Here is a 13,809-nt window from a genome sequence, read left to right on the forward strand (position 1 = left end):
CCTTATTTAGTAGAAAAAAATTCCATGGTTGAAAACAGGCAATTTTAAAATTTATATCCAAAGCCATCAGAGAAGTGTGGTGTGCGTCTGATGTGGCACAGTGACAGGCTGGGCACCTGCTGTCGTCACGTGTTATAAGCTTAAAGAAGTTCACATACATACATTAACTGAATATAATGGAGTAGCCTTGCTCCTTAGAAATAACTTATTTCTTATTGCTGCAGTTAGAAAAACAATGCCCCTTTATTGTATTTTTTTTTTTGTTGACCCTCCCGGATGCCCGGTGGTAACCAGCCTTTTATGTGGCTGAACAGATGCCAGTGTACCTGAATACTGAGACACAATTGGATGTTGTTTTCTTCTGTTTTTAAGATTTCAAATTCAAGATGATGTGCAGTTCATGTTAGATTTGCTATTTATACAGGTAAGACTACTGAGGCTTCCAGTTTCAGAAGTTATCTGTGTAATTTGTGCACAATTCCTGCAAAGCCTCCCCATATTTATTACTTGATCTGTAATATTTTGCTGCCTTGAATACTGTACTGAATGTCTGCTCACTCTGTCCAGTAACTAACACAAGCTTTTTATTTTAGACAGGAAAGCTTCAGAGTGTGAATCCTCACAAACACAGAGGCTGAGGAGCATCAGTACCAGCAGTCACTAAACAAGGATGTTGTTCGTGTTTGCAAAATAACATATATTTTCTTAAGTTACTGTACTTTTGTTGTTGGAAATTTAAAAGAGCTGAGACTTAATTTTAACTTAAAACAAATCTAAGGCAGGAGAGAAAAACAAAGATATTTTCATGTAAGTAATGACACCAGGCGGGGCGGTGGCGCAGTGGTATCGCTGCTGCCTCGCAGTTAGGAGACCTGGGTTCGCTTCCCGGGTCCTCCCTGCGTGGAGTTTGCATGTTCTCCCGTGGTTCGCGGGTTCTCTCCGGGTGCTCTGGTTTCCTCCCACAGTCCAAAGACATGCAGTTTAGGTGGATTAGCAATTCTAAATTGGCCCTAGTGTGTGCTTGGTGTGTGGGTTTATCCTGTAGTGGGTTGTCACCCTGCCCGGGATTGGATCTTGCCTTGTGCCCTGTGTTGGCTGGGATCGGCTCAAGCAGACCCCCGTGACCCTGTGTTCAAATTCAGCAGGTTGGAAAATGGATGGAAGTAATGACACCAGAGCACATCACATTAGAAGTTCAGATATACAGAGATTGTAACACAATGTCTACTGTATGTGTAATGTAAAAGAAAAAAAAAATGATGCGATATATAATGACAGTTAAGTTGTGTTTCTTTCAAAATCCAACAAAAAACCACAGTAATTAAAAAAAAATATTATTAGTTGGACTTTACTCTAAGCAGACCTTTATCTATTGTGATGGTTTACTTTGGTAATAATTGATCTACAGTTGAACCAAGAAAGGAGGAAGAACAAGAAGAAAGGGTACACTTTAGATAGATAGATAGATAGATAGATAGATAGATAGATAGATAGATAGATAGATACATAGATAGATAGATACTTTATTAATCCCAAGGGGAAATTCACATAATCCAGCAGCAGTATACTGATACAAAGAAACAATTAATGAGTGAACATCGTGTATCTACTGTGTTTATGTTTTTAACTGTTACATTGAAGTAGAAGAGTCAGGTCGTTATATGGGGCAGCAGTTAATGAAGAAGGACAGAGAGATGTGTGCCATGTTGAAGCAGTGGCTGGCACTTCTGGAATCCTCCATCTAAACCTCTGCTCTAATCTGCTGTGCCTTTGCCAAGTGATCACAAGGTATTGGACTATTTTTTTTTTCTTTTGAAAACTGTCTCAGTCTCATTACACTGGCCGCCTGTCTCACATAGAATTGATTTCAAGGTTCTATTAAATAATTAGAAGGCTTTGAGTATTTTAGACCCTGCCTGTATTTTGGAGTGTCTGCTCCCAACATTTCTTTTCTCAAACATTGCTTTGCTTTTTATTCCAAGATCAACCATAAAAACCGTCAGTTTTCTGTACTCGTGCAACAAAATCTGGAATGCTTTGCTAAGAGAGAAGTGCCAGTCTACAAGTATCAAGCATTTCAAAAAACTTCAGCAAGCCCTCTTTTCTAATTTGGAGTTTTCTTAATTTACTTGCATTGGTTGCAATAGATTAGAAATGGTACTGTGTACACTTTGTAAGCTCTGCTGTTTTTTTTCTGTTGTTTTTTTCCAGTTCATTCCAATGGTGCCTTCCTGCATCTCCACCGTCTGTTAAATCAACTCCAACTGTCTGTGATAGAAAAAAAGTTCACAAGACGTCCTGAAATGGAATTGTGATTGGACTGAGACAGCCACAATTATGTATGCTGGGATGTGCAGAGGGGGGGCTGTGTGTGCTTTGGCTTGGGACCCCAGAGGTTTATTATCTCCAGTATCCTTGAAGCCTGCAAGTTTGTCTTTGTCCCCAGCAATTTGACCAGGCAGTGTATTTATTAAAAAGGACAAGGACCCCTCCATTTGCTTCTTATTTACTTTTATAATGCCTTCAATTTTCTTTGTAACTGTATGTTTTTGTAGAGCAATTTGAGCAACACTTGTAAGCAAAGGTGATATAAAAATATTATTAGTGAACAAATGTTAAGGGACAGATCAGGAAAAATGTCAGTTTAAATAGAACACATTTTTATGGAATATTGCTGGATAACAACTCTGACTCTGAGTAGCATCTTGTTCATAAAGCTAAAATAGCATTTTTCCTTTTTTGACAAATTTAATGATTCACTTTTATTGTGTTCAAAATCTTTGCTAACATTTTTTTTTTAGTTTTATTATATTAATAGGTAAGTTCGTTTCTCAGCGGGTTTTACAGAGACGCCTTGAAATAACATTAAAAACACATCATTAAGAACAAACATATTACAAATATGAACTATAGCAGCAAGCACTTACTGTAAAAAAAAAAAAAAAGATCAAATAGATTGATTCAAGTGATAACCGCTCACTTCCTTAATTTTAGTCTGTGGATATAAAGTTAAACTTCTCTGTAAGATTAATAGCCATTGGAATAAATGTGGATTTGAACCGGTGGCTTTATGCTCTTCATTTCTTCAGCATCTGACCTGACTGCACAACTGAGAACGAATTAAAGAATTTTAACAAGTGGACAGTCACAGTTAACACTAAGGACAGGGACAGTCAGCAGAATGCAATGCAGCACATTGTTAATTCTTTTCTTTTTTTGAAAAAGGACCATATATTTCTATAAAACTGGTTGGATACATTAGGTTTTGTAAACCTCATGCCTTAAGACAAATGACAATTTTATTAATAATAATTGATGTCTAAAGATATTTTTAAACAAACACAATGTGCTGATAAGAGGGAAATTTCAACAATAGATTAAAATGGAAAGGAAACTTTATATGATTTATTACGTGAGTGGGAAAATATATATATTGTAATATCCCTTCCCAGACGGGCAAATAAATCCCGTAGGCAAGTGTCGGCAATTAATTGTTTTTATTCACGCTCCTTCCTACTTTTTTAACAAACCGAGCAACAACAACGTAGTCAGGACAAGAAAACACTGCCCCCTCCACTAGCTCCTCGCCCCCGATGACACTTCAAAATGTTGATAACGAGCTGGTAATCGGATGACTCGTCTGGGCCACTCAGGATGCGTGACGTCGTCTGTAGAAGGCATTTCTGTTCCAACCGTCTCCAGCGATGAATCGGGCTGTTCTTGGTTTACATCCTGGTCGGTTGGTGCTTCGATCCTTTCATCAGCACGAACCCTTCCCCGGTATGGCGCCAACTGATCCTGATGCAGAAACACCTGACGTCCCCTTGGTGACATCTGCACCCTGTACACTACTTTGCCCACGCGCTTGAGCACTTGGCAAGGGCCCACCCATGCACTGTCAAGTTTGGGGGAGAGACCTTTCTTCCGTTGGGGACTATACACCCACACTCGGTTGCCGGAGGAGTACAGGTGCTCTCTGGCTCTGATGTCATAATGCCGCTTTTGGGTAAGGCCAGCCTTGTGCAGATGGTCCCGTGCGAACGCGTGAGCCCTGTCGATTCGGGTCCTGAAGACAGCGGGCATAGTCTGGTCCAGACTGATGTTCTTCCCTTTCTGGTGGCAAACCATACTCGAGAGGCTGGTGTTCTCAATTCCCGGCCCAGCATTAACATAGCAGGGGTGCACTGTGTAGACTCCTGGACCACTGTCCGGTATGCCAAGGTAGTTGCTGATCCCAGTCGCGTTGGTCCTTGTTTACCACCATAGCCAACTGAGCCGATAAAGTACGGATGAATTGCTCGGCCAAAACGTCTCTCTGGGAGTGAAGCGGGGTGGTGCGCGTTTTCAGAATGTGTAGCAAATCACACACATGATGAAAAATGTTACTTTCAAAATTACGCCCCTGATCTGAATGAAGTTCTAGCGGCATGCCAAACCTACTAAACATGCCTTCAACTAGGGCAGTAGCCACGGTTTCCGTATCTTGGCAAGGAACAGGGTACGCCTCCGGCCACTTGGAGAAATAGTCTACCCCAACAAGGATGTACCTATTTCCCTGATGTGAACGGGGAAAAGGCCCCAATATGTCTATTCCAAAACGCTCCATAGGCAGACCGACTTGATATTGTTGAAGGGGGGCAACTGATTGTTCAGGGGGCCCTTTTCGCACGGTGCACACATCGCAACGGCGGCAGTGATCTTCAACATCTTGTCGGCACCGCCCCCAGTAAAACATCTGTCGGAGCCGCTTCAGCGTCTTACTAACCCCAAAGTGGCCAGACCCCACACCCCCATGCACCGACTTAAGAACATCATCCTGTTTCCCCTTTGGCACTATCACCTGCCAAGTGATCTCTCCAGTGGCAGGGGCTCGCCGTCTTCTCATCAGCAACCCATCCCGAATGGTCAAATTGTCCCACTGGGCCCAGAGACCCTCAACAGTCATATCCTCTGGGGCTACCTTCTCCCAACTAGGTCGGTGATTGTCTGTCACCCAGGCTCTAACTTTCTTTATCTCTGGATCCTGGTTCTGCCAAAACCCCCAATCGCATTGTCTCTTAGACAGTGCTAACACTGAGCAACTGTGTCTCACCTCCCCTGTTCGCTCTCGGTCCACCTGACGGTGGCAGTAGTCACAGTTTGTCTGAGCACATGGCCTGCAGGATAGCGCATCTGCGTTGTGATGTTGACTCCCACGGCGATGTTGGATTTCAAACTGAAATGACTGTAGCCATTCCAGCCACCTTGCCACTTGCCCCTCTGGCTCCCTAAAAGACATTAGCCATTGTAAGGATGCATGATCGCTGCGCAGTGTAAATGCAGTCCCTTGTAAGTAGTGTCGAAAATGCCAGATTGCTTCCACTACTGCCAGGAGCTCTCTTTGTGTGATACAGTAGTTTCTTTCTTCTCTGCTTAGGGCTCGGCTGAAATGAGCAACTACTTGTTCTCCCTGGGAGTATGGTTGTGACAAGACGACACCTAGACCTACATTACTGGCATCCGTGTCTAAAACAAAAGGCAGGGCAGGGTCAGGTGTGGCTAAGATGGGAGCCTGGCATAAGGTATCTTTCAGAGCTTGGAAAGCGGACTGTTCCTCTGCTCCCCAGTTGAAATTCTGACCCTTCTTTGTTAGCCGGTGAAGGGGAGCAGCCACCGTAGCGAACCCAGGAACAAAATGCCAATGATAGGATGCCAATCCGAGGAACCCCCGGATTTGCCCAACATTAACTGGAGTCGGCCAGTCACGGATCGCTCGAGTCTTGCTGTCTTCTGTGGCCACCCCCCTTCCACTTACTCGGTGTCCTAAGTAGGTGACTTCTCGGCGCAACAATTGGCACTTATCAGGGTGTAGCTTAAGTCCTGCTTCTCGCAATTTCGCTAGTATGGTTCTAAGGGAGTGCAAAGCAGTTTCAAACGTGGGTCCATGTGCCATCACATCATCCAAATATACCAGGCATCTGGAACGAGGGATGCCCGAGAGGACACGGTCCATTAGCCGTTCAAAAGTTGCTGGCGCATTGCACAATCTGAAAGGGAGCACCCCTGGTTGAAAATGCAGTTTATTCCTTGGCTTCCGGAGCTAACTCCACCTGCCAGTAGCCACTTCTCAAATCTAGCGTGGAGAACCAACGCGATTCAGACACCAGATCAAGGGCCTCATTGATTCTAGGAAGCGGATACGAACCTTTTCGCGTAACTGCATTCAACCAGCGGTAGTCGACACAGAAACGCCATTCTCCTGATTTCTTTTTAACTAAAACAACAGGGGAGCACCAAGGTGAATCTGATGGTTCAATAATGCCAGAATTCAACATCTCAAGTACCAACCGATCTGCCTCGATCTGTCATGCTAGGGGAATGCGCCACGGATGTTGTTTGATCGGGTGCGCATCTCCCGTGTCGATGTGATGGTGGACGAGGTGAGTTCGCCCGATGTCCTTAGAAGAGGTGGCGAAACAGTCTCCAAATTCCTCCAATACATCCTTAAGTTGTTGTCGCTGAGGTTCCTTTAATTCCTGGCAGCTTCTTTTCCAAAGGTCTTCCAGGATATCGTTCCATTGCCCACCGTAATTGCTCACAGGGGTGGGGGAGGCTCCCAGTTGATTGACAGAGTGGGGAGGTGGTCCCGACTGAAACTGACAGCCCATCAATTTACAGGGTGCACTGCCAGGTATTAATAGAGTCCTGTGGCCAAAGTCAATCTGTGCCTGGGTTTTAGTCAAAAAGTCTACACCCAAGATGCAAGCGTCTTTAATTTTTGCTACCCAAACAGGGAATGTCCAAACATGTCCTCCTATTCTTAGAAGAGCGGTGGTCCGGCCCTCCATCACAGCATGCTTCCCCGTGGCAGTAACAAATTGGCTGGGAATGGCTTGTAGGGAACAGTTTTTAGGTAGCAGATCACATCGCACTACAGTAGACGTAGCCCCGATATCTATCAAAGCCTTCACATCAGTGTCCCAAATTCGAATAGGTAAATGACAATAATCTCCACAGCCCAGCTGTCCCACCAGGATCACCGAGTCGTCCCAGCCCGCATTTGTTGTCGGTTGCAGCGGGACTACTAAAGGGCCCGGAAATGTCCCGCTTACTCCGAACCCTGGCTGTTTCCCGACATTTCTCTGGAGCCCAGAATAGTTGCTGGATGGAAAGGACAAAATCGACGAAGATGCCCGGGTTGGCCACAGCGCCAGCAAGTAGGTGGTGTAGCGGCGGTAGCTGATATTCTCATAAGGTTTGGTCCCACCGGGGGAGTTCCTCCTGAGGGTTCTTCTTCCAGACACAACACACAGTCGCGCGGTGCCTGGTGGTACATCTACATCCTCTCCCTCTCCCTCTCCCTCTCCCTCTGTACAAGTCGATTCCCCCTCACATACCAATTCAAACTCTACAGCCCGCTCGAGGGCCGCTTCTAGAGTTGCTGGTCGGGCAAGTTGAGCGTGGTGGCGCAACGCTTTAGGTTCAAGTCCACGGAGAAATGCGTCACGTGCCAATTCGTCCCGGACCCTGTGGGGGAAATGTGCATAGGCTCGCCCCACCAGTCCCTGCACTTCCGCGGCAAATGTTCCTAGACGTTCTCCAAACCTCCGAGTTCGTTCGTGCAGTTGCCTTTGCAGTCCAAATATGGTTTCTGTCCTCCCGAAATGACGCTCAATGGCCTTTATAAGCAGCCCTAAGTCTGTTAAATCCTCCCGCGGAACATCCTCAAGGATTTTCAAAGCCTCCCCTTCTAACGCCGCCACCAACTGCTCTGCTCAATTCTTGACTCCCCACTTATTCACCTCTGCAACAACTTCAAACCTGTTCCAAAAGGCTTCCCAGCTGCCCGTCCCGTCAGAAGGCCCCGTTTCAACCTTGGTAAATCATGCCTTTCCCTCGTGCCTCTCGGTTCTTCATGTTTGACCTCGGGTTCTTCTTTGCACTGCAGTAACCACCAAGTTGGAAGGGGAAATTCTTCGTCCGCCATTTTCACGTCCTTTGGTTCTTGCAACAGCCGTCTCAATGGGATGCCTCGTCCCGCTTCTGACACCAGTGTAATATCCCTTCCCAGACGGGCAAATAAATCCCGCAGGCAAGTGGTGGCAATTAATTGTTTTTATTCACTCTCCTTCCTACTTTTTTAACAAACCGAGCAACAAAAACGTAGTCAGGACAAGAAAACAGAAAAAAACCAGCAAAACACACCCCACAACAAAAAAACCCAACCCACATACAAGCACCCCACCCTTCCCAGCACCCCAGAGGCTCTTTTATTAAGAGTGGCAGTTGTTTCTGCCCGCCCCCCCCTTTTTTTCTTTTAACTATTTATAATTAAACACTCTGCCCAGTGGCACTTTCTTTCCCAGATTGTTGCAATATATATACAGTATATAGTACCAGAGCCCGTTGTCTGAAAGGCTGTAGCAGTGCCCATGGATGGGTTGTCTGCAGTGTGTGAGTTGGGGTTTGGCTGAATGTGGAGACGTCAGCTCAGATGTTCTCTTCTACATCGACGGCACACACTGCCTTGTCAATTTTGCTCTCGGGTTGGTCAGTTTAGCTTTCGGCTCAAAAGACCATGTAAAAGAGGGGTTTCACAGACCTCTGAAAAATGTGCTAATTCGTAGGGTTTGGCCAAAAGAAAGCAGAGTGCAGGAGTCACCGTCAGATGACAGGAGATGACAGACAGGTGATTGTAATTAATTCAATGGAGCAAATAAAATACAATACAGTAAGCACACTGTAGGTAAACCAAGATAGTGGAATGCAAAGTCTCTTGGGAACAGGAAACCCCTTCAGGTTCAAAGACGTTACTTTAGTAAACTTTTTGATAATAATAATAATAATAATAATATTTACTGATGCTGAGGAGACTTACAACATTTAAGACACAATTGCTGGCATTTCATTTGCTTTTCCAGTATTAGCACAGACAGCTGAAGTGACCTCCTCATGGTGACACACTGTCAGTGCCTATCAGTCCTAACATATCAAATCCTTTTGAAATTCATTCTAAAACATGTCTTTGACACGTTAACATTGCTAGCACCTTATTAAAGCTCTCTGAAAGAACATTTTTCTTGGTGAAAAAAGAAATGCCACCTTTAATTTAACATAACAACAATCCAGTAATTAACAATTTAACACCAAAATAAAATGTAGGTATTTTATAACAATTATATTCTTGGGGGTGGTATACCATGACAAAGCGTTGATAGCCCCCGGTGTAGATCTTCTCCAACGAAGTCCATTTCTGGAGGTGGCACCCAGTCTGAATTCTTTGTGGCCCAAAAGATTCGATTTGTGAGAATTGTTGGCCACATTCACTACTGCAATTTGTGTAGCAAAGTGTATTCTGTCTTTTTAATTTTTTTGTATGTTTCACTTATGAATTTTCCAAAAAGCAATTGTTTGTGTAAACTTAGTGTCATATTTGGAGTACGGATGCTAATTAATGTGACTCACCACAGACGGCAGGCACTCTCAGGTGATGGTGGATGATGTACAGGTAAGTCTGCTCTCTAAAAGCCTTTTCTAATTTTATTCTATTTATTTGACATGTATATTATTTGGTAATTCTCAAGTGTTAAGTTATGTGTCACCTCCCCCCCTCCCCGAGTTCTTATACAGTGGTGTGAAAAACTATTTGCCCCCTTCCCGATTTCTTATTCTTTTGCATGTTTGTCACACAAAATGTTTCTGATAATCAAACACATTTAACCATTAGTCAAATATAACACAAGTAAACACAAAATGCAGTTTTTAAATTATGTTTTTTATTATTTAGGGAGAAAAAAAAATCCAAACCTACATGGCCCTGTGTGAAAAAGTAATTGCCCCCAGAACCTAATAGCTGGTTGGGCCACCCTTGGCAGCAATAACTGCAATCAAGCGCTTATATAACTTGCAATGAGTCTTTTACAGCTCTGGAGGAATTTTGGCCCATTCATCTTTGCAGAATTGTTGTAATTCAGCTTTATTTGAGGGTTTTCTAGCATGAACCGCCTTTTAAGGTCATGCCATAGCATCTCAATTGGATTCAGGTCAGGACTTTGACTAGGCCACTCCAAAGTCTTCATTTTGTTTTTCTTCAGCCATTCAGAGGTGGATTTGCTGGTGTGTTTTGGGTCATTGTCCTGTTGCAGCACCCAAGATCGCTTCAGCTTGAGTTGATGAACAGATGGCCGGACATTCTCCTTCAGGATTTTTGGTAAACCATAGAATTCATGGTTCCATCTATCACAGCAAGCCTTCCAGGTCTTGAAGCAGCAAAACAACCCCAGACCATCACACTACCACCACCATATTTTACTGTTGGTATGATGTTCTTTTTCTGAAATGCTGTGTTCCTTTTACGCCAGATGTAACGGACATTTGCCTTCCAAAAAGTTCAACTTTTGTCTCATCAGTCACCAAGGTATTTTCCCAAAAGTCTTCGCAATCATTGAGATGTATCTTAGCAAAATTGAGACGAGCCCTAATGTTCTTTTTGCTTAACAGTGGTTTGCGTCTTGGAAATCTGCCACGCAGGCCATTTTTGCCCAGTCTCTTTCTTATGGTGGAGTCGTGAACACTGACCTTAATTGAGGCAAGTGAGGCCTGCAGTTCTTTAGATGTTGTCCTGGGGTCTTTTGTGACCTCTCGGGTGAGTCTTCTGTGATTCTTGGGGTAATTTTGGTCGGCCGGCCACTCATGGGAAGGTTCACCACTGTTCCATGTTTTTGCCATTTGTGGATAATGGCTCTCACTGTGGTTGCTGGAGTCCCAAAGCTTTAGAAATGGCTTTATAACCTTTACCAGACTGATAGATCTCAATTACTTCTGATCTCATTTGTTCCTGAATTTCTTTGGATCTTGGCATGATGTCTAGCTTTTGAGGTGCTTTTGGTCTACTTCTCTGTGTCTGGCAGCTCCTATTGAAGTGATTTCTTGATTGAAACAGGTGTGGCAGTAATCAGGCCTGGGGGTGGCTACAGAAATTGAACTCAGGTGTGATACACCACAGTTAGGTTATTTTTTAACAAGGGGGCAATTACTTTTTCATGAAGGGCCATGTAGGTTTGGAATTTTTTTCTCCCTAAATAATAAAAACCATCATTTAAAAACTGCATTTTGTGTTTACTTGTGTTATATTTGACTAATGGTTAAATGTGTTTGATGATCAGAAACATTTTGTGTGACAAACATGGAAAAGAATAAGAAATCAGGAAGGGGGCAAATAGTTTTTCACACCACTGTATACAGTTTTGTATGTTTTATTATCAAAAGCAAACAAACAAAAACAAAATAAAATTTAAAAAAGCATTTGTTCTTTTAGTGCGCTGCCACAGAGTTAAAACATAATTCGGCATGGTGTACAGCATGATGTCATATGTATATTTTGGATTTTAATTTTTATTTTACATTTTTTTTAATTGATTTTGTATTAATAGTTTGTGTTTATAATTATTAGTAATTGATTTGATTTATTATTTAATAAGCACTGGCGAGAAGCTGTTTGTTCTTTTTTTTTGTCAAGGTATGTTTTTTTATATTTTGTTATATTAAAATAGCAAAATATATAATATTATAAAGCTGAACTATTATTTATTGTGTGAGACTACGTACAGGGTGACACAGAAAAACAGGAACTTTTGAAAAACCCAATAATAATAGAAGAAATCCAACAAAAAATTGTATTGACAGCAATTAAACCACTACAACTTGCCTTTTAAGAGACAGTAATCCAAATTATCAATGTCTGAAAATTACGTCCTGTAGATGGCGTCCTCCTGTACGTATGCATTCTTCCAATCTGCTGTCGAGGTTCTCCACTGATCGCTGCAACATCTCAACTGGGATAACAAGAATTTCGTCTTGAATTCTTTGTTTCAATTCATTCAGTGTCCTTGGCCGAGTTGTGTAGACTCAACTCCTTAGGTAGCCCCACAAGAAAAAAATCACAAAAGGACAAATCCAGTGATCTTGAGGGCCAGGGAATGTCACTGAATCTTGAGATGACACGGTTACAGAACAATTCTCGCAGAGCTGCCATTGATTGCCTTGCAATTGATTACTAAATTACTAAATGGCGAGATTGTTTACAGCTCAAGGTCCCTGTTCCGCAGTGCTATCAACTGTATATGGCTGCCACTACGCATTTCAAAAGTTCCCGTTTTTCTATGTCACCCTATATATTGTAAAGTGTTTTTTTTTTTCTTTTTTCTGATGAAATGTGTATAATATATTGTAAATAGTTCTATATGTAATACGTATGTTATAAAAACAAAATTAGGCGCATGGTGGAGGCTCTTTTGTTTGTAGAAAAGGAAAAAGGATGTAAACTTCTATGTCTCCTCCATGTTGATTTGTTTTTGACACAACACTAAGTAGGATGGATTTGTGTCAGATACATGTGCTTACTGTCCAGGCAGGAGTGAACCTCACTCTTTAGTCAGGACAGTTCAGTTGTACTTCTCTCCGATGGGAATTTTGGTGCGTCTCTGAAGTGTACTGCTGTGAAAGATTTGTTTGCCACGTTCCAAACAGCAATGTGGCTTCTCTTTGAGATTCATTTCTTTGCAATAGTTTAGTTTGCTTACTTTTCAGGAAATGACTAAACCTCATTCTTAAGTCCTAAAGGGTTCTTGGTTTTTCTAGACTGATTTTTGAACTGCTACTGTTTTTATTCTGTTGTGAACTCTTGTGTGTCTCTGAAGAATGATGCTCTGTGAAAACTGTTTACCACATTCATTACAGCAATATGGCTTCTCTCCGGTGTGAAGTGTCATGTGTCTCTGAAGATGGTCTTTTTGTGAAAACTGTTTACCACATTCATTACAGCAATATGGCTTCTCTCCGGTGTGAACTCTAGTGTGGTCCTTCAGTTTGCTCATATGTGAAAACTGTTTACCACATTCATTACAGCAATATGGCTTCTCTCCGGTGTGAACTCTAGTGTGGTCCTTCAGATAGGTTATATGTGAAAACTGTTTGCCACATTCATTACAGCAATACGGCTTCTCTCCGGTGTGAACTCTAGTGTGGAACTTCAGATTGCCTATATGTGAAAACTGTTTGCCACATTCATTACAGCAATACAGCTTCTCTCCGGTGTGAACTCTTGTGTGTTTCTGTAGACTGCCTGTGTCTGAAAACTGTTTGCCACATTCACTACAGCAATATGGCTTCTCTCCGGTGTGAACTCTTGTGTGTCTCTGAAGATGGTCTTTTCGTGAAAACTGTTTACCACATTCATTACAGCAATATGGCTTCTCTTCCGTGTGAACACTCATGTGTTTCTGAAGAGCACTCTTTTTAGGGAATTCTCTGCCACATTCCACACAGCAGTGATCTTTCTTTCCTGTGTAAAATTTTAAACAAAAATGAAAAAAAAAAGAGCTTATTTTCAATTCACTGCCTTATTATCAACATTAACTCACATTAAATACATGATAGCTGAAATTAGGAACACCCTTTGATCAGCATAAGCAATTATAAAACTTTTGTTGTACTTGGAAAACACACTTAATTTGTTAATTTTATGTCCTTTATTACAACTGCTCAGTAGAGCCACATGTATAAAACTTCCTTATGCTCTGCCACATATATGAAAGCTGTTTCTAATGCAAAAGTTAGGATTTATAAAACTAGAACTTGCCATTTAAATTGGCTCAAAGTTACCTCAAGTTTTGAGTATCTGTAAGTCCCATGCAGACTTTATTTATTTGTCGTGGCAATTTAGCAACTCCAGGTGGAAAAACGAAGAACTGAATGGAAATTCTCTTTTCATTACACATTTCACATTCTAATGTTTGACAGGCTACAGAAGGAGTGAGTTTTGATGTATCA

At 42.3% G+C, this 13,809-nt stretch overlaps 1 protein-coding gene across 1 annotated transcript; it reads right to left on the reverse strand.

The window, feature by feature from the left end:
* Window positions 1–12,329: 12,329 nt before the first annotated feature.
* On the reverse strand, window positions 12,330–13,599 carry LOC120533550 (zinc finger protein 3-like). The gene has a single exon (XM_039760484.1). The coding sequence runs from the start codon at window positions 13,251–13,253 to the stop codon at window positions 12,615–12,617; it is 639 nt and encodes a 212-aa protein (XP_039616418.1). The 5' UTR covers window positions 13,254–13,599; the 3' UTR covers window positions 12,330–12,614.
* Between the last annotated feature and the right edge of the window lie 210 nt (window positions 13,600–13,809).

The sequence above is a fragment of the Polypterus senegalus genome, chromosome 8, assembly GCF_016835505.1.
Source record: "Polypterus senegalus isolate Bchr_013 chromosome 8, ASM1683550v1, whole genome shotgun sequence".
Classification (NCBI taxonomy): Eukaryota; Metazoa; Chordata; class Cladistia; order Polypteriformes; family Polypteridae; genus Polypterus; species Polypterus senegalus.

Coding starts and splice junctions, on each gene's coding strand:
- LOC120533550 (XM_039760484.1), bottom strand. CDS start 13,253: ATGAGTGTTCACACGGAAGAGAAGCCATATTGCTGTAATGAATGTGGT.